At 29.9% G+C, this 21,579-nt stretch overlaps 1 protein-coding gene across 3 annotated transcripts; it reads left to right on the plus strand.

The window, feature by feature from the left end:
• Window positions 1-6,185: 6,185 nt before the first annotated feature.
• LOC117918651 (beta-1,3-galactosyltransferase 7-like) lies at window positions 6,186-11,869 on the plus strand. 3 transcript variants are annotated; one of them, XM_034835449.1, is made up of 12 exons: window positions 6,186-6,527; window positions 6,673-6,769; window positions 6,875-6,933; window positions 7,239-7,450; window positions 7,529-7,592; window positions 9,808-9,880; window positions 9,978-10,098; window positions 10,275-10,362; window positions 10,478-10,603; window positions 11,014-11,123; window positions 11,225-11,396; window positions 11,657-11,869. In XM_034835449.1, exons 1-11 carry the CDS (start codon window positions 6,433-6,435, stop codon window positions 11,371-11,373), a joined length of 1,194 nt encoding a protein of 397 aa, XP_034691340.1. In that variant the 5' UTR covers window positions 6,186-6,432; the 3' UTR covers window positions 11,374-11,396; window positions 11,657-11,869. The 3 variants fall into 3 exon arrangements, with proteins under 3 accessions (XP_034691340.1, XP_034691341.1, XP_034691339.1); XM_034835450.1 differs by having other exon boundaries at window positions 6,878-6,933; window positions 11,225-11,857; XM_034835448.1 differs by having other exon boundaries at window positions 6,187-6,527; window positions 11,225-11,857.
• Window positions 11,870-21,579: the final 9,710 nt, after the last annotated feature.

Raw genomic sequence — 21,579 nt, forward strand, 5'->3', positions numbered from 1 at the left:
AACACATTTGGATACAATTTTGGCTAAGAATGATTTCTTCAAAGAATTTATTCTAACAATGGGGTGATTTTTTGGAACAAATTTGAGGATTTTTTAAGTACTTCTTATGTAGTATTTTACTTCAAAAATTGCTTTAAGTCATGCAAGAGTTTTCTTTCATTCTTATATTGGGTGAAATATCATAGTAAAACATCTCCTTAGTTAATTAATTTTTTTTAATTTTTAATTTTTAATAAAATTAATCACCTTATTGAAATTTATAAAAAAAAATTAAGAAATCCTTCTTTACAAAAGTTTAGGGTATGTTTGGCAATCAAGAAAAGTTTTATGTTCTCCCGTGTTTGATAATAAAAAATAATAAAAAAACTATTCTTTGTTTTCTATTTTTAAAAATTTGAAAATAGGGTGTTTTCAAATGATATCTTTTAGTTATTTTCAATTGTTTTCACTTATTTTTTAAGGATTGTTTTAGAAAATAATTATACAAGTATATAAAATGATTATAAATACAGTATTTGATATAAAAATTATTTTTGAAATATATTTTAAAATATTAAAAATAGGTTAAAACATTTCAAGTTTCTAAATGGACGTTTATTTTATAAAATATTAGAGAACGGTTTTCAAAAACTATTTTTCGAATGAGATATTAAATTTTTGAGAATTGTTTTCTAAAACATTGCCAAATAAGCCTTTACAATTTTATTTTATAGTATTTAGGTCTGAAAGTTCATAACAATATGAATTTCATTTACATTTTCTTAACATTTTTAATCACTTAAAATTCAGTTTTTCCTTCATATAGAAAGTATTATACAAGCGAAGACCATTCTTTCCCAAAAGCAAAAATCCTTTTGTTTTTGGGTGTCATTTTGCTAACACAAAGTACATATTTGAGGGCGGCTTAGTAATAAAAACAAAGGATGGAGTTCAATAATGGTGGAATCATGTGTTTTCATTCCCTTAAACCTAATTTTTTTTGTTTGATTAGAAAAGTTGTGTTTGAATAATTTGCTTTTTCTCATTGGAGACTCAAGGGTATGAAAACTATAATTTAAAATAATAGGTGGCATTAGTTCAATAATAATGGAGTGTTATGTCTTTTCATGTTCTATCTTTTTTTTTTCTTTACAAATTTGAATATGTGTTCGAATCATTTTTCTCGACTTATGTGATTTGTTAATTTGATATTAATACTTATTATACAATTTAACTTAAAGTGATTTTAAGTTAAATTATTTTTAAATTGTTAACTTAAAATTTTTTACTTATTTTTTATTTTATGTATTAAGGGTTGTTTGTTAAATTACTTTAAAATTTATTTTAAGTTATTGAATTGACATATCTATCATAATTAATGTTTATTATTAAAAAAAATTTAATTAATATTTATTTTCATTAATCTGAAGTGATAAATTTGTTATTTAACATCTACACTTACAAAATATTGTAGATTTATAAAATAATCTTAAAATATTTATTAGAAAAAATGATATTTGGATTTGGAATCTTGGTTATTAAATATATTCTTATTAGACATAGGCAAATAAAAAAAATGGGATTGAAAATAAGTTAATTATTTTGACTTAATTCTTAAAATCATTTTTAATTTTAAGTTATAATATTAAGTTATTTTATGAAACGTGCTTAATTTGCTTAATAACTTAAATTAAGTTATTAAGTTACTTTATATTATTAAATTGATTTACCAAACACCATCTAAGTTACATTGTTTAATTCTACATTATTTTCTAAATTTAATAAACATGTTTCAAGAAAATTAAACAAAAGGGTTAGTAGGTATTTGGTAAACCAACTTTTAAAGTGACTTAATAACTTAATTTAAGTTATTAAATAAATTAAATATGCTTGGTAAAATAATTTAATGATATGACTTAAAAATAAAAAACAATTTTAAATAATAAGTAAAAACAATTAACTTATTCTTAAGTACATATTTTTATTTTACTTTTTTTATCCTCATTTGTCATAACTACTTTCACGATCTTTATTGCTATTATATGACCTTTATTGTTACTTAACCTCCCTTACCTTAGTTATAATTTATGAGAATAAATATTTTAATTTGATGATTTAAAATAAATTTTAAGTTAATTTTATTAAACAAACTTAATACTTAAAGTAAGAATCAAGTAATAAGTTTTAAATTAACAACTTATAAATAATTTAACTTAAAGTTAACTTAAGTGATTAAGTAATAAACATTAAATTTTATCAAACAACCTCTTAATAAATTATGTATTTAAAATACCCTCTTAATTTATGTAATTTTATAGTATTGAAGGCATTGTTAGAAAAATTAGGTCAATCCAACTTATGGTAATCACCTTAAAAAAGGGGGAGGGAGTGGGGAATAGAGTGATGATCTCTTTTTACAAATTTAAACTATGTGAATGTAAGAAACAAATATTATGCAAGTATATAATAAAACAATATAAATACAATTGCAAGTAAAAGAGTAGGGAGAAGAGAATGTAAACACAAGATTTTATAGTGGTTTGGCGCAACCCGGCCTACATCCACTCTCTTCTAACTTCAATCCCAAGCTTGAGGTTCCACTAATTCAGGGCTTCCAAACCAAGTCTTTAAGCAATACAATTGGATTATAGTTTCAATCCACCCTCTTGGACTTTTGGCTCCAAACACCTTTTATAATCCTCAAGAGATACTTCACTCTTGAACAACCTCTCAAGTGATACCCCGTACTTGAGAATCTTCATCTCAAAGATATACAAATAATTAATCTCACAAAATCTCAGTACAAAAACTTTAAACTCAAATGATACAAGAAAACTTGGATTGAATGGTGCACTAAAAAACACTCTCCCAGGGCTCTAATATATTCAAGAAAGGTTTGGGAAGGTTGAGCTCTTAAACAATGAAGATTTGAAGCCTTTTTATAGAAGAAAAAAAACCAAACTAGCCGTTGGGGGTTCGATCGGTCGAGTTAGGGGTCGACCGGTTGACTAGCCATTAGCATTTAATGCTTGGCAAGTGACCGTTGAACCTCGACCGATTGAGGTGTGGGTTGACCAGTTCCTCATCCGATTGAACAACCATTTTGGAAGAGAGAGAACGTTTTTTTCACCCCTCGACCAGTTGAGCTGGGGGTTGATCGGTTGCTGTTCACACCCTTGACCGGTTGAACTGGGAGTCGACCTGCTCCTAGATCGGTTGAGTTGAGGGTCGACTAGTTCTTCATCCGATTCAAACGATTGAGCCGTTTTTGACTTAATAACCAACTTTTTCAACTTAAAACCTTTTAAACAAGTTTGAAAAACATTTGACACAAGGTTTTAGTTGAAAACATGAAATCATCCAATTTTAAAATATTTTAAACAAAATAACTCTTGAATGATTTTTGTGCATAAGTAAAGAATATAATGCATGAAAATCCTAGTGCACCAACAACCTTACAAAGAGATCTTATGAAGTTAGGGTATTGAGAAACACTTCTCTTTGAGGTGGTTTTCTCCTTCATGATTTCTCATTGACTTGATTTGTCTTTATGATTGTCACTTTGAAAATCGTCTTGCCTAATCACACTTAAAACATAATCATTAGTTCTAAACCTTATTTTGTTATCATCAAAATCGAGATTAACCAAATCTTGATTTCATAGACGTGATTACATATTTTTTTTCCAATTATATTACATATTTTTTAAGAAATCCATTTTGCTTAAGAAAATTAAAACTATACCAAAAACTTCATTATGAAATATTAAATATTTTTCACATTTAAATTTTTAAGAAAAATTTTATATCCAAAAACAATTAAAAATTGTCATAAAAAAAACCAATTTTTGAGACAACAAATCCTTACATTTTTTTTTTTATAAATTTCTTAACAATTTTAATCACTTCAAAAATTCAGTGATTCCTTCATTTAGAAAGCATTGTGTAAGTGAATGTCATTCCTCTTTGGAAAGCAAAAATCAAAATGATTTACTTTTTGTTTTTTTCCCCATTGAAGTCCCAAACTAAATATCTTGAGGGCGGCTTTGTAATAAAAACAACCAATTTTTTTGTTTGATTAGAAAAGTTGTGTTTGAATAACTTTATTTTTTTGTTACCGGAGACTCGTGGGGTGTTTTAAACGTTTTTTTTTTTTCATTTTAACGAGCAAATTTTTCTTGATTTGATCGTTATTTTCTTGCTTTGACGTGTTGGATGTCTCCAAGAAGGTTGTATTAATTTAAACCTTGGAATTATGAAAAAAAGAAAAGAAAAGAAATAGTAGATAGAATTTTTGCTCTATTTTAAAAAAGAAAAGTTTAAAAAAATATTACTTAAAACTTCATTTCATTAATTCGAAAAGTAATGACATTTTAATCAAATAAGCTTATAATGTGTTTGAAAGTGATTTTAGAAAATATTTTAAACATTTCTAATACTTAAATGATAAAACATTTCAAGTGTTAAAAAAATTAAAAATGTTTCTTAGAATCATTGTAAAACGAACTCTTAGAGTGTTTTCATAATAATGCTTTCAATCTAAAAAATATTTTTGAAAAAATTTAAGGATTTGTTTAGTAATTGTTTTCGAAAACAGTTCTGAAAAACAGTTTTGAAAAATAGTTTTTGAAAATAGTTTTATAAAATAAAAGTTTGTTTGAAAATTTAAAATGTTTTTAATATTTTTAAATATATTTTAAAAATCATTTTTATATGTAGTGTTTTTTTTTTAAATTATTTTACATGTTTGTATAATTATTTTTTTAAATAGTTATGAGGAAAACAATAGAAAATAACTAAAAGATGTTATATGAAAAATATCATATTTTTTATTTTTAAGAACATAAAATATAAAACAGTTTTTGATTACTAAACATATTTTCTTAATTTTTATTTTGGAAAACATAAAATTGTTCATAGTTCCCAACATGACATTAATTTTTTTTTTGGAAAACACTTTTTAGGGTAAAAGTGTTTGCTAAAATTACTATCAAACAGAATTTTAGAGTTGGTTTGGAAGTATTTTTCTAGAAGTGTTTTTAGTAGAACTATTTTTTCTAAAAACATTTTTAAAACCATCACATATCAAGGGATTCTTCAAAAAACATTATAAATGATTTTTTAAAAATTTTAAAATATTTTTAAAATTTTATCTAACACCTAATTTTCTTTAAAAAAAAAAAATTTTTTTTGAGTAAAAATACTTTATAGAATCATTACTATACTAATTAAATTAAGTTATTCACTCTATAATTAATTAAATCAAATTTAATGCCTAAAATAAAAGAAATTTAGGGTTTAAAAAATTCTCTTTAATAAAATTAGGGTTACCATTTTCCTATAGGCCGTTTGACCAATTCTTGAGACAACGTCATTGTTCAAACTTACAGAGTGGGGAAAGCGAGACTACTCCAAAATTTCTCAACTAGTCTTTTCCAAAAAAAAAAACAAAAAAAAAAAGAAAGAGAGAGGAAAAAAGGTAAAAACCAAAAATGATGATTGCTAATTTCTTGAACTTATTTTGACAAGTCAATGTATATGACAAAAATTTGGCCACGTAAAAAAAAAAAAGCCAAAAATTCTACATGAAATGATACTCGAGTTTGGCCCATGTTAGACTTGACCTCAAGTCTACTACCTCCTTCCTCCATTATTGTATGAAGACCAAGTCATTGAAGTATCCTTTTCTAAATTCCGATTGTGATCTTTATTATTCATGGTTCACGCGGTTGGTCCTATTCAAGCTTATTATTATTATTTCAATTTTTAATAATTTTATACTAAAATTATACGTCCTATATTATGTTCATTGACGCAATAAAATAGTATTAAAGCCCGTTTAAAATATTTGTAAGAGTAAAAGATTAAAAATTAATTTAATAGATAAAGATCTGAGAAAGAATGAGAGAAACTTATAAAACGAAGGTTCAGCATGAATATAAGGAGTGTGAATTTTTTTTTTTAGAATTTTTTATATTATTATTTTTCATTGTATTTTAATTTGACTGCATTTTACCAAGTTTTCCATGAATCAAAATTATTAATTAATCAATCAAAGGGATTAAAGAAAAAATGAATTGAAGACGGAGATGGGAATGAAGTGAAGAATAGCATTATTAATAAGAGAAGATGAAAGAAGTGTGGAAAAATTGGAAAGATTACCGGACTTTTGAACTCAGTTTTGTATTGTATAAAGACAAACAGAATGTTCCAAGGAGAGAGAGACTCACCGTTGCATGTTCCAAGGCTCATCTGGGAGATAGAGAGAGAACCCAGTAGGGAGAGAGATCAATTTCATACAAATAGAGAGAGAGACTCATTTGGGAGGGAGAGAAGGAGAGAGAAATAGACCCGTTTGAGGGAGAGGCAGAGGGGGGAGAGAGACCCATTTGAGAGCGAGGAACAAGGATCAAGGATCAACGAACAAGGCAGCGGCTGACCTCCTATTCCCAGGATGAAGAGCAGGAACAACTCCGAAAAATTCTCACCCACATGGATTTTCATTCTCTGTATCTTCAGCTTCGCCCTTGGGATGCTTTTCACGAACAGGTCTCTCTCTGTTTTTTTTTTTCCTAATTTCTTTTTCTGTTGAAATTCAAATGTTTTTTCTTTTTCTTATTTAGATTAAATTTTTTATTTTTCAATATTTTTGGATGCTCTCTGAATTGGGTTATTTATTTATTTGTTGTTTCAGGATGTGGGTTGCACCCGAGTCCAACCGTCAGATGATCTCCACCCAGAGACATGAACAAGAATTACAAATCATTTCTGAGGACTGTACATCAAAAAAGGTATTCAAGAATTTTTTGTGTGTTTGTTTGTTTTTTACTGTATGATTATCTTCAGGGTTTTCATCCATCTTATATTGTTTTGTATTTTGTGTGTGTATGATTCAGAAGGTTGGGCAGGATAAGGATGTTATGGGAGAGGTTTACAAGACCCATGAAGCTATCCAGTAAGTTTATGTTTTTAAGGTTAAAAATTGATTGATTATTTTAGGTTTTCAAAGCATTTCAAAGTGTAAGATAGAGACATCTCAGTTATTGATTTGAATTGGTTTGAAATTCAAGTTTTGATTTGGGACTCAGTCTCGCTTGAGTCATTATATCCAATGCTATTTACTTGAAATCCAATGTAAAAAGTATGGTGAATTCATTGAATTTCCATGGAACATCTAAAATCCCCGTAGGGAGGTTGTTTTTTTTCCTTGAATTGTTCATCAATATGGTTCCTTTGGTGAATTCTCTGTTTGATTTGCAGATCATTGGACAAGACAATTTCAACACTTCAGATAGAACTGTCTGCTACTCGGACTTCCCACAAGACAGGGAGCCTAGAAAGTTTGCCTGACGCAATGAGATCTTCTCATGACAGTTCTCCTAGGAAGAAGGCTTTTATGGTTATTGGAATAAATACTGCTTTTAGTAGTAGAAAAAGGCGTGATTCCATCAGAGAGACTTGGATGCCTAAAGGTATTACTATCACTTGATATCAGCTATGAGTTTCTCTGATTTAAAAATTTACAAACTCACTCTGTAATGTTTGATTAGGGCAAAAGCTCCTTCAGCTAGAGCGAGAGAAGGGGATTGTGGTCCGGTTCATGATTGGTCATAGGTATATTACTTATTTGATTCAGCTGAGTTGTGTTTATGTGCTTGTTATTATTGTGTCAAGCATCTGCTATTGTGATTTAATCCATTCTAATCCCTTTTCTTCTAGAAGTTTGTGATTCTTGTATAAGAAAATCAGATATTCAGGTTTCTCAACAGAAAAATAATTGTTTTTTTTTTTTTTTAACTACTAATGGTGGTACAATTGCAGGAGTTAGTTAAATAAATTGAGAACACAACCTTAAATTGTGTTTTATCAATGCCAATCTGTGAGGCAATTAAGGGCAAAACTGATATCTTATCATTGCAATTTTAAGATCGAAGCTTGAAAAAAATTAGTTTTGGATGGACTAAGAGGCACTTGTCACACTTATACATCTGGATTAATGCTGAAGAAAATATGCTCCTCTCCTTATATATACTCACATATGAATTCCCTGTTTATGTTGTGCCTGTATTTTTAATTCTTTTTTTGTTTGGATATTATTGGTGAAACCCTCTAACTTCAGTGTTTCTCGAAGGCTCTTTCCAGGCAACCAAGTAGATATGATATATCTGGGAGCATATTTTCATTTAACAATTTGTGTGGCCATTTCTGTGTGAACATCCCATGCACTGATGTTGACACCATTTTGTTCAACCTCCAACAACATGAGAAATGCTCTTGAAAATTTTCTTTAACTGAGAAAATCACTTTTTGGTTCTCATGATTCTAGAATTACTATTAGATCTTGAAGTCATTATTCATTTTTCCAATTTTTTCTTTTTCTTTTTCTTTTTTTGTTGTTTGGTTGGTTAAAATCATCAGTGACATTCTGAACTCCTTGTTAATTGATTTCTGAAACCAGGTTGCAAAATTGGGTCTTAATAGGGTAAATTAAGGTGATTTCTCTTAATGAGATCAGAGGGGATTTTGTTACCTGTAGGCTGTATATTCCGTCTTCATTGTATCAACTTCAAGTTTGGCTTTTGTCACAGCATACTGATGAAGCAGCATGTACTCTGAGGGCATGTTTAGAATGCTGCAATAGGAGATGAGAATGGGAAATCCATTCTGTTTCCATTCATTCCTATGTTTAGATTAGAACTGACAATAAAAGTAGGAATAAAAAATTCGTTGTCATAGAAATCAAAAAACCCATTCTTGTAAGGATTTTGATTCCTATCTTCCAAAGAGTATTGTGATTCACCTCCATCTTCATTCCTATTTCTATTCCTATTCCTGCATACCTAAGGTACCTTGAAAGGATGTGTGTGGGGCTATTGGTACTGGAGTTGTATAGGCATTTATGTAGGATATGGGTGATATGGTCCTAAAGTTTAGCTCATGGCTTTTAGGCACCTTTTTGTTATCTGGCTACGAGCCGAAGTCATTCAACCAACAATGGGGCTAGATTCTTATGCCTTTATTGTTGGGAAAGAAACCTTTTTATTTTTGTCTTGCATACCATCTTTTCAAAGCCCAGACTATTCTTTTAGACTTTCATTAGTTCCATTTCAAGTCTTCTGAGCTAGTTATGGAACAGGGCATGAGCTCATGACCTCTTTGCAGGTTATTCTTCCATCACTTGAATTTGAGGGAGCTGGAATGGCTTCTTTAGCTGGTTTGGTACCTTAAGTTTATTAGACCATTCTGCACTTAAGAAAAATCAAATCAGAAGTACCCTTTATTATAGTATGCCATTTTCGAACTTGGGAATCATCAGGACAAAGGGTGATAGAACAAATTTTCTTTTATAGTTAGTACAACATGAGGATTGTTCTCAAAGGGAATGATTTGATTGATCAACATAGCAAGGTAGGAAAAGAACACATTCTTGGGACAAGTTCAAGTCAAGTGAGCTTTCTTTTTGAGTGTGAATTTTATAATGGAACACAAAAATGGCAAATCCAGTGTCTATATTTAATGTTATGCAAACTCAAAGTAGAGACACACAGTTTTGGTATCTTTAAGGATAATGTCCAGAAAACGCTACTTTAATGTTTACATATGGAAGAAAATTAAAAAAAGAAAAAAAAAAAAGAAAAGGTGAAGGTGAATCAACCCTTTACAAACATCTCACACCTTTTTCCTATTTTCCATGTTGTATGTTGCAAGCTTTGAATTTCTATATTTAATCTTGCCTTTTTTCCTAATAAGATTTGATTAGAAGCGTAATACTGCAACATATCATCCATAATGGAATCTGACTTCAACAAAACTTGCCCTGATGACACAGTGCAACTTCTAGCAGCATTCTAGATCGAGCGATTGACTCAGAAGAATCTCAGCATAAAGATTTCCTTAGACTAGTAAGAAAACATGTTTTGAATTGCTCGGTGTTGATGAGAAAGATATATGATGCTTTGCTGGAATTACAGTTTGAACCATGTTATACTATCTGTGCAGGAGCATATTGAAGGGTACCATGAGTTAACTGCAAAGACGAAAACCTTCTTTTCCATGGCAGTTGCACAATGGGATGCCGAGTTCTATGTCAAGGTTGATGATGATGTTCATGTGAATTTAGGTCTGTGCTCCCTGTTTATTTTTTCTTCTCTTCCTTTCTTTATTTTCTAGATAGCGATTAGAGATGGTAACTAGCCAAGTTTGGTGGGATGTAGAGTTCAAGTACTTTCCAGCTTTACTATTAGCCTCACAGAGTAGTTACTGAACTGGGACTTTCTATTTGTTTTGAAAATGCAGGTATGTTAGCTTCAACACTTGCCCGCCATCGTTCAAAGCCCAGAGTGTACATAGGATGTATGAAATCTGGACCCGTTCTTTCTCAAAAGTAAGTCCTACTAGCTCTTAATGAAGAGAACAGAGATCCTTGATTTGGTTCCTGGGTTGACTATGGTGAATCTCAATTTTCAGTTCTTCTTGCTTTCTTTCTTTCTTGTCTGCAGGACTGTGAAGTATCATGAACCTGAATACTGGAAATTTGGAGAGGAGGGGAATAAGTACTTTCGGCATGCAACCGGGCAGATTTATGCCATCTCAAAGGATCTGGCCACATATATCTCTGTCAACCAGTAAGAACAGATAATGGTTTTCAGTCTACAGAGTCTCATAGATTCCATCTTCCAAAATGTTTTTATATATAATATTTTAAATTTTTTTCTCTAGTCACTGAAATTATGATTTCATTGACATTTCATTTATGATAAATACACCTTGATCATGATATTGTGTTATGCTATAAGGCTACGATACTGAAATATATAATTGTTGCATAACTTGCATTAGCATATGCCATTTCCTTGAAAATGTTTCAGTTTCATATTAGTGACTTTAGACCCATTTCTTTCAAATGGAACAACAGATTTTTATCTCTCAATGGTAAAATGCTTTGAATGATCAGAAAAGGTTTGATGTTTGATTGATCGTTAATATCTTATTCAGACTTGTTAACCTTGGAGATTTGGCTATTTTGATTATCCAGGCCAATTCTGCACAAATATGCCAACGAAGATGTGTCACTTGGTGCCTGGTTTATTGGTCTCGAAGTTGAGCACATAGATGATCGCAACTTATGTTGTGGGACTCCACCTGGTACACGGTTCTTCCATTATATTCTTTACTCATCTTTTTTCATGTAAAAGTATTCCTCCCAAATGGGGTTCTTTTTGAACACTTAATTTTGGTGGTTTCAGATTGCGAGTGGAAGGCACAGGCTGGTAATGTCTGTGTAGCATCATTTGATTGGAGCTGCAGTGGAATTTGCAAATCAGTGGAGAGAATCAAAGATGTTCATGCAAGATGTGGTGAAGGCGACGGAGCCATTTGGAGCACTCCTTTCTAAAAGCATCACGACAAAGACAAGAGGTTGGGAAACATTATCTTCTGGAATTATCCATTATTTACCTGTGCTGACATGAAAGAAGATGACACAACAATTGTCCACAGCCATGACAGAAACAGAAATTACAAATCTAATATGGAAGTATGAGCTCTAGGCGGGGAAGCAGTTCCTGCCAGTGGCAGGCTGCCACTGAAAGTCTGGATGTTTTTAATTTTCAATATTTATTCTTTATGTGATTAGGATCATATTACAATCTCTAAAAAGAACTAGTTTTTTTCATCAGGACTTGGTTGTATCTTGGGGTACTGAATATAGAATTAAGAAGGCATGGAAGTGCGCTTATGAAGGCCCACTCTGCAATCCTGTGCTTGTAAAACCATTACTTGAATACAAGTTACAATAAGCATTTTTGTACGCCGAAGAACAGCTCATTTGCTGAAAAAAACATGAGAGCCTAATCGAAAAAACCTCTTGTAAGCAGTTAGGATTTTGGTGTCATCCTCGTTGAATTGGTTGACAGCAACTATTTTGTTCTTGGCCTGGACTTGTGTCTGAATAGTGTCATTCTTAACTATAGCTAGCCTGAAACTTAATATTAGATGGAAAACTCACATGTTGGCATACTAGCAGAATGCTCCTACCCGCTCCCCATCACATGATATCTCATCATAAAGCTGGTTGAAATATACCACTTCCCTGAAATTGAGACTATTGGGGGTCCCCTTCAAACTATCTCTATAGAGATGAGCCCTCCAATCACTCAAAAACCAATGTGTTGCACTAGTTCAGGTCTAGATAGAAGTCTCCTTTCCACTCTAGGAAATTCTTTTCAACCTATCATTGTCCCTTGCCGGTTTGTAGTATCTCAGCCTATGCCACAACTGTTTCCTTGTGCTAATCCCTTGTCTTTTCTCACGTAGCGTTCTTTCTTTTTTCTAGTCCATTAAATTACATTGTTTTCTCCCTTCACGTTGTTCACTTTGTCCTGTACATTATCAGGAGAGTCCGCACATCAGCACCTACAAGTTTCTTATTCATTTACAGATGATACCGACAAAGTCTTAATCCATCCATGTCTTCAAGAGCATGACTCCTATTCCCAAACTGAAAACCACAACTCCAAGAGGCCCAAATGAGTATTATTCCATGGAAGAACCCAAAATTTGGGCTGAAGTATTACATTAGATCTTCTAAAATATTTCACACTCATATCAAGTGGGGTCTTATTTCTTCATACAATGACTAGTTTTGATGATGAAACTCATGCAAATGCTGCTAACTTGGGCTTGGGTGGATTCACCAAGCACATATCCAGGAGGTCATCAACTGAAGTGTACTTGTATTCTGGGTATAATTCTGATGCCTCGAGGTGGTCGGCGGTGAGTTTGAAGTTCATCTGATCACCCATGATGAATATGTTGTGAAGAATAGCTGGTGGTACATTATCTGGGAAAGGTAGGCCTGCAAGAAAAAAATGAGTTCATGGTAGTTGAGATTAGGGCTTTTATAGAGTTCAAAAAAAAAAAAAAAAAAAAGAAAAAAGAAAAAAGAAAAAAAAAAGAATGAGAGATGATGAGAATATGTATCAAGTTATGAGTGTTCTTGAATAAATGCTACCTCTCCCAAAAGGTCTCCCTTCCCAAAAAATCTTTACTACAAGACTCCTTCACCTCTGTGTTTTTCAATTTAGATTCAATTTATCTTTCTTTTCCAATCATAAAAAACAAATGCAGGTTTGTTTTTGATATATCTTAAATTTCCCTATTGATTTTTATTTGTCCCAAAAGCACTCAAACCTCCTATGTCAATCTCGTATCACTAAGGTGGGCCTAAATGACTCTAGGCTCTGTTTGGATTAACTTTGAAGTAAAAAAACTCATTTTCAAGCATAATCAAGGGTTGTATTGATTTTTCAAAAGCCAAAAACTATTTTTTTAAGCTTAATAAAAGCTTCTGCGTGTGTTGTGCTTGCATGGGTGTATGTGTATATGCACTGCTGTGTTTGGATTGACTTTCAAAAGTTTAAAGCTCTTTTTTAAGCTCATGTAAAATTGGATTAACTTTTCAAAAACAGAAAGTACTAATTCAGTAAGAGCTTATTTCCTTAAAACAAGTTCAGTAAGAGCTTATGTTGAAACAACTTTTCAAAATTGGCCTGCTTGATATTTTCAGAAATGATTTTGGCATTATGCCAAAGTTGCCTTCAAAGAGTAGGTGGAAGACCCTTGTTTGAAACATACCATCATTTTCATTGGATGTGAGATAAGCCATGAATTAATCATTCTAAACGCCTTCCACCACATACTAATTGACTATTGGATGCATATTTCTTTAAGACCTTCCTTGAGCCATTTTTTAGAATTAATAAGTGTTTTTTTTTTTTGACTAATTTTCTTAAGAGCACGTAAGACTTGAGAAAGAACCTCAACATGCAAGTTAGAAAAATATTACTTTTTATAAAAAGTTTCAGTTTGATTTATAAAAAGCAGGGATGAATTTCTTAGTTTGGAAGCATTGGTATTCGGCTTAACAGGGCGAACATAGGCATACGTCGGATGGTCCATGGAAACGCTTGTCTTCACCATGTATTTACCCAGATACCCCGTTCCTCCAAACACAAGAATCTTGCTCTTTTCATAGTCCATGCCTACACCTTCTTCTTCATGCATTTTGACTGATTAAGTATGTTAAATGTTAGTATACATTATCGATGCATATATATAGTCTGTCTGCATGAAGGGATATTATAGAACAAAAGAAAATGAAAACAGCCTAATGAAGCCTAACTGTACCTAAGAGTTGTCTCTTATGGTTTGTCTTTATATTTAATGAAACCTAATTGACCAAACACTTTTCTATATATATATAGAACTACTTTGGGGGAGAACAAATACTTTAAAAAATAATTAATGGCTTGAAAATTCCGGTTTTAATTTTTGTTTTTCAAGTTTTTTGATTAGAATATTAAATATAAATTAATCCTGAAAATTTCCAATTACATCGGTTAGACAAGTAGTCTATATGGAAAACTACTCATAAAGCTTTCCAGAGACATTATGAGTATAAAAATAATGGTATTAACAAATTGTAGAGTTAAATCTAAAAAACTAAAAGTCTCGTAGGGAAAACCCAAGAGGGGAGGGGGGTGAATGAGTAATTTATTATCCTCAATTTTTATCCTAAGAGATAACAAAGATACCTGTATAACCAAATGAGCTATACTTGAAATCTTTAAGTATAAAAATATGATTTTTATCTTTTAGAGATAACTTGCAAGTTGTTAGGGATAACAATGATAACGAAATAGTCAATGTTATAGTAATGAAATTAAAAGATATGCAATGTGCATAAGATTTTTACATCACATTAACTGTGGAGATAAAAAATCATGAGTCTAAGACATACTAATCTAAATCCGTTATATGAAATCAAGTTATATAGATTTACATGACTGCTTTACCTTAAAGACTTACTCTCTAGTACTTACAACTTGATTCATATCTGTGACATAGTAACCTTCAATTGCTCCATTGGATCACTTTAGCCTCGTTGAAGAGATGAAGGTCTTCAACACTTGAATCCTTTGAGTGAGAGATCGAGAATAGCATGACACATTAGGTTTTCTCCTTGATGAAATCCTCTCAAATGAAATGAGATCTCCTACCCTCAAAGGGTTATAATGAGGTATTTATTGGTAACTAAGTTGAAGCTTGAGTTTTGGTTTTGGAAGATTTCTCAATAGAATCTGCGTGAAAAATTCTTTGCAGAAATAACATGACCACTCGAGCCAACTCACTCACTGCTTGAAAGCCTTGGGCGCTTGAGCGATAAGGATTGCTTGAGCGCTTTAGGCCACTTGAGTGGTTCTACCTTTTTCAAAAATTAACTTTAAATCATTTTAAGTTCAAAACAAAACTGAACCTCTTTATACCTCATAGGAGCTTAATATGCCACAAGCCAAATCTTTTTAGACATAGATGTGACTTCCCGATTAAACGAACAAAAACTCTTAATCTTAAATGGAAAGCAAGTTTCTATTGAAAAGGACTTCTATGACCAAACATTAAAATGAACAAAATTGCCAACATATAAACAAGATTTAACTTCTTAACAAAATCCACTAAATACACAATTTTACTTGATAGTTACTAGTTCATTTGAGACTTATGTTGTTGATATCTATACCTATTCTTACATTTGCAAAGCAACATCTTGGTACTCCTTAGTGAGCTTTTCAACAATTTAAGGGGAAGCAATTTTGTACCACAAACTCCAATGAGCAAAAGATTTTCTTTTTGAGAGTATTGAAATTGTAAAAGAATAATGAAGTGATGCTTAGGGCAAGTGTATTTGAAAACACACAATATAAGGTATAAGAAATAAATCCTAATGAACTTGGACTCAAATTAAAAACCTTATTTTACCAAAACAAAGTTTAGAAAACTTGGGAATAGAAATCGGAAAACTCCCAAAGCTGGTTAGTGATTGAATGTTAGAGCGCCATTCAAGGGTGTTGGAGCAACCCTTGAGGGTGCTTCTTCCTAATTCTTCATTTTTAATTTTATTTCTAGAAAGATTTCCTTTTTCTAGTTAAATTTACACTCTCAATTTCCTATTTGTCTACTTTATTTTTTAAATGTCATTAGCCTTCACATAACTCCATAATACTACTTGTATTATTTTGAGTTGATTTTATAACAAGAGTCTTAATCAAAATAAATAGAATAAAATTCTCAACTTAATTTAAATAACCTAATGCACTATATATGTAGTTTGCTACATAAAATACTATATCTTATTTTTTTTTTGTTTATTTGAAGTGTGAAAAGATTTGAATTAGAATATAAATAGAAGCAAAAGTGTTTTCAAACTTAGGTTTTATATTAAAATTAAATTTTTTTATTTATTATATATCTAGATAAAGTATATTTAAAAACAAATAGTAATAAAATATCTCAAGTCTATTCAAAATTTAAAATAAAAAAGAACTTGGAGCTACATTTAGATTATGAAAAGTATGAAATAAAAAGAATATATAGAAAAGAATTTAAATTCTTTTATTTAATTTACTTAAAAGTACAAAGAAAATTCAAATGTAATAAATTATTTTATAAACTTATATAGTTTCAATCAATTTTGTATAAAAGTTGTAAGAAGAAAAACAAATCTTGATTGTGAGTGTTCAATTAGGTTGACAATTCCAGACAAAATTCCTAAGTGTTTTCTAACTCGGTCTTTCTAAATCATTCTTCGAACTACTTGCTTAATGAAGATCAAGTTGTTGGATTTGTCAAGAGACTAAAGTATGAAGTTGAGGTTGAAGTTGGATGAAATTGAATCAACCATGTATTTCAAATTGTTGTTTTTCTTGAAATATTTTTTTTTTTGGACTTAGAGAGGTTGGGAAGCATATTTTTACTAAGTGTTTAAATGCCTTATTCCAAGATCAATCTAGATTTAGGTAAGATCAATCCAGGCTACTTTTTCTTGATGTTATCTTAATTGTTGGATTAGGGGTTTCTTTTATTTAAAAGCCTAAAATTGTTTGTTGTTTTGGTGAGAGAACACTTGAGAGAAAAACTTGTAGTCGCCTCTTGTGCTCTCCTTTCTTACCAAATTTAAGGTGTTTGGTTGTTGAGAAGATTTCATTTTTGGGTTTGGGTGAAATCCCATTTTCTTCTTGATTAAATAATTAAGCTTCAAGAAGAGGTTGAGATCAAGCTTGGTGAGGATGCCAAGTATGTTCCGAAAGATGAAGGTATGCAGTTAAAATGAGAAGGTGTTGGTCAAGTAGTTCGTGAAGGATTAGAGTACTTGAATTAGTTAAATCCTTGTACACATTGCTTGTTCTTTATAGTGAAATTTTTTTATCGATGATAGGCCTATGATTTTTTATCTTTTCGGAGGTTTTCTATGTAAATTATGGTATTATTGTTTCTTTTTCTCTTATTATACTCCTTAATTTATTTTTAGTTTTAGTTTTCATTTATTAGTTGCAGATTTAAGTTGAATGAATAGACAATGAGTTGAAATAGGAGTGATTTTTTTTGGATATCTTGAATATTTTTTTCTATTTATATTGATATAGCCATTTAGTAGAAATAACAATTTGTGTTATTAAGAAATTGTTCTTGTGAACATTGTTGGGGAGTGTTGAAGTATGTGCATATGACTTGCATTTGAAAATTGTTGGGACAATATTCTTGCATTCATACTTGCATGTGACTTTTACTCTTTGTTGGAAAGTATTTGAAGAGAAAAAAAAGTATGGGAAATTTTATGGTTAAATAATAAGTGTAGGGAATTTTTTTTAAATTGGTTGAAAAAACACCTATTCACCCCCTTCTAAGTATAGTCCATAATTGAGATTCACCTTCATTGACAAACATTTAAGAAAAAAAATATTAAGTTTAACCTATCTTTTTATTTTTTATTTTTTTTGTTTCATTTTTTTTTTATTTCCTTTCATTTCATCTAATTTATTTATTTTTTTCCCACATGGTTCACAAGATCCATTTTTTCCTTTTACGGTTCACAAGATTTAATCAAATAACAATATAATTAGCATATGGTGAACAATTTTATATTATATTAAGTCCTTGGAAAAAAAGTTCATTAGAATGCATAGTTATCCTTTTCTTATACTTCTCAAATTTAAACATAGTCATTTATATTTAGGGTTGAAAATTTTAGAATATTTCATTGAAATATCGAGAGTTGTTGAGATAATATTGGTTATCGAAAGTCGGTTGGGCAAAAAATTGGGAATATCGTTGATCTATCGGTGAAATATCAATTAAAAACTGATAAATTGCAGAAAAATCAACAACGGAAAACAGGTCGTGGAGAGTATAAAAAAATTGACGATTTATTGGTGATTTTTTTTAAATGAGCAATAAATCAACGATAAATCATCCATTTTTTGAAAAAATCGCCAATAAATCGGTCCCTTTTATACCTGTTTCATCCAACAGTTAGATTGATTTTTTTGATGATCCAATAGCCCATATTCCACTTATATTTTTGTAAAGGTATCTAGGGTCAGATTTGTGATCCAATGGTGGAAAATGATTTTGGACTTGGTCCAACAATTACGAAATGTTCCTAATGGCTAGATCAAGATCTTATGGCTAGAATTAATTTATAATGGTTATTTAATCATGTAACGACTAGTTTGACAAAAACATTCTATGGATACCCAAAATTCATTTCATTTCATACATAAGTGAATTGAAAGCTTTTTGATCTTTTATTGCTCCATTTTTTTTTTGTTTTGTGATCTCTCTCAAAAATTTTTAATTTTGGGAATTAGGTGTAGAAGTGTTGGATTAACTCCGAATCAAGGCTAATTCTAAGTGTACACTTCCAAAATACATATTTTATATCCATAAAATCCAAGTACAAAATTTACTGATATAATCACGTTTACCGATATAATGGTGTTTACAAAATAATTTTAACATGTATATTCTTACTTATTTTATCATTTTATAAAGTTTTTCCAAACATTTCCATGAATTTTGAATAACTTTCACCCCATTGATATTTTTATTAAAATATCTACCGATATTTTAATTAAAATATATACCGATATTTTTATCAAAATATCTACCAATATTTTACCAATATTTTCGATATATTCGTAAATCCAAGTATCGATATATCCCTATTTACCGATATTTTTATCTCTGCTTATATCCATCCACATTTTAAAGCTGGAAATTATATGATATGCAACCATTTATCTCATCCAAGTTCTAAAACTTTTTTGAGAAATTAATCAAGAAACTAATAGAAGGAAAAATGATGATATCTAGTATTGTTGAATCCCATCTAGTTCAAGTTAGATATATGTGGGAAATAACAGGGAAGTTGAAGTAAAATTAAGAATTGTTACTGTAAGCTGACATTAGAATTTGCATGGTGGATAAATTCTTGTGCTTCCTGATGTGCTACATACTCTACTTGCTCTCAAGATTCAATGGAATTTACTTTCTATTTATGTACTTAATCTAGGCTCTAATTTGAAATATATAACCACACAATTTTAACTTATAATGGTTTGTTAAACCAAAGTTTGATTGATCTCGGTTTTAATAATTACAAAATAATGTTTGAAACTAATGATTTATCCTAAGTATGTTTTTGGGTAAAAATATTTTCAAAGAGACCATCAAAGATATATAAAAAAAAAAAAAAAAAATTTAAGAATAAGAAGAAGATATTAAAGAGAAGATGAATCAATAACTATTCTAAGATCTCTTTATATGGTTGTTGATGCACTTGGATCATGAATTTTATTTTACATTTTATTCATCTAACTTTCTTAAGTTCTTTCAAGTGTTAAATAGTTTCCAATTCTTTTATAAATTTATGAAAAATTGATTTGAGGAAAAAAAAAATTATTTTTTTAATGTGGTTAAAATAATTTCAAAGGTTAAGAAGTTATTAGCTGAGGTTTTTTGACCTTGATCTAGTTTCAAATTTTGCAAAAACAATGCAATTGGTACTTGAAGTACATGGAAATAAGTTGAGTCAGTTAAGCTTAATTAGTTGGGGAGCAAAAATGTTGACCCAAAAAACATTATTTATACTAGTTATTGAGCCTCGATTGGTTGAGAACTAATTGAGGATCGATTGGACAATTATTATCCTAATGGCTGGTAGCCAGTTGACTAGTTGAACATAAACTGTGTTACGGTTAGTTTGAACTTCTAATTTCTATTTAAAGGCTTCAAACTTATGCTTATGAATGTGGTTCTTAAATATTATTTAACCTTGGAGAAGTGGTTTTTGAAAATACTTACTTTAACTTGGTAATTATTTTTTATAATAGTTCTAAAAAAAGTTTTTAAAAACTGTTCTCTAATTTTTGTAAAACAAAAATCTATTTGAAAATCTAAAATATTTTTAATATGTTTTTAATATTTTTAATTACGTTTTAAAAATAATTTTTATGTCTAATGCTTTATTTTTAATCTTTTTATATATTTATACGTATAATTATTTTTTAAAACAATCCTCATAAAATAAATAATAATAACATAAAATAGCTAAACGATATTCTTCAAAAACACCCTATTTTATTTTATTAAGAACGAAAAACACAAAACATAAAACAAATTATGGTCACTAAACGCATTTTCTTGTTTATTTGTTTTATTTTTTATTTTTTTATTTTGAAGACCAAAAAACTGTTTTCGAAAAGAATTATTGGGAAAAACAAAATGAAAGAAAATAAATAATGAATTTAAAATCAATAAACTATTTTATACGTTATTTTGAGCTCATTTAGTACAACAAACCAAATCACACCTCTTCGATCATTAATGTGATAGTGCTTTGAGATGATGATTATCATGGAGAATTGTAGATAGAAGTAGAACACCATTAAATTTTATTTTATTTATTTATTCATTATCCAACTGTATGAACCTCGGCTAATGAGCACAACCCAATTGTTGTGGGTTTGGCTCTAAAATCCAACCGAAAGGCTCATTTTAATTCGAATTTGAAACTTACTGCATCTTTATGCATAAATTTTAGGAATTTTCCAACCTCGAAAGACAATAATATTAACTAGTTTTGGATCATAAAACTTAAGCAAATGCTGCTCGCTTAGGCTTGGGTGGATTCACCAAGCATAAATCCAGGAGCTTATCAACTGGAGTATACTTGTAGTCTGGGTACAGTGCCGACGCCTCGAGGTCGTTGGCGGTGAGCTCAAAGCTCACTTGATCACCTTTGATAAATATGTTGTGAAGGATAGCCACAGGTATGTTTTCCGGGAAAGGTAAGCCTACAAGCAAAAAATTTCAATTCCTCAAGTCACATTGGTGCCTCTATATCTATATGTACAATGAAAAAAATTAGAGAAGATGTATTACCCTATAAATATCCTTGCTGCAACTCTACTTCTAATACCCATATAAAATCTATAATATAAATATATTATAAATTATAAATTAATTTGAATTATATTAGTATCTTTTGTATAATAATTAAATAAAAAATAAAATTATCAATATTTTTTAACAAAAATACTTATGCATATATTACCATTAATTTATTTTATATTCTTCTATATAAACAAATTAAATATGTATTTTTAAATTCTATATATTATCACAAAATGTCACAAAATATTATATGTATTATATTTTTCAAAGAATTTTTATTTTATCATTTTTTATTTTATTTTATAAG

Source organism: Vitis riparia, chromosome 7, assembly GCF_004353265.1.
Source record: "Vitis riparia cultivar Riparia Gloire de Montpellier isolate 1030 chromosome 7, EGFV_Vit.rip_1.0, whole genome shotgun sequence".
Taxonomy (NCBI): Eukaryota; Viridiplantae; Streptophyta; class Magnoliopsida; order Vitales; family Vitaceae; genus Vitis; species Vitis riparia.

Bases quoted from the DNA above. Each gene is read 5' to 3' on its own strand.
- LOC117918651 (XM_034835449.1), top strand. From the start codon at position 6,433: ATGAAGAGCAGGAACAACTCCGAAAAATTCTCACCCACATGGATTTTC. The intron at 6,528-6,672 runs GTCTCTCTCTGT...TTGTTGTTTCAG, and splicing joins GGGATGCTTTTCACGAACAG to GATGTGGGTTGCACCCGAGT. The intron at 6,934-7,238 runs GTAAGTTTATGT...TTTGATTTGCAG, and splicing joins AAGACCCATGAAGCTATCCA to ATCATTGGACAAGACAATTT.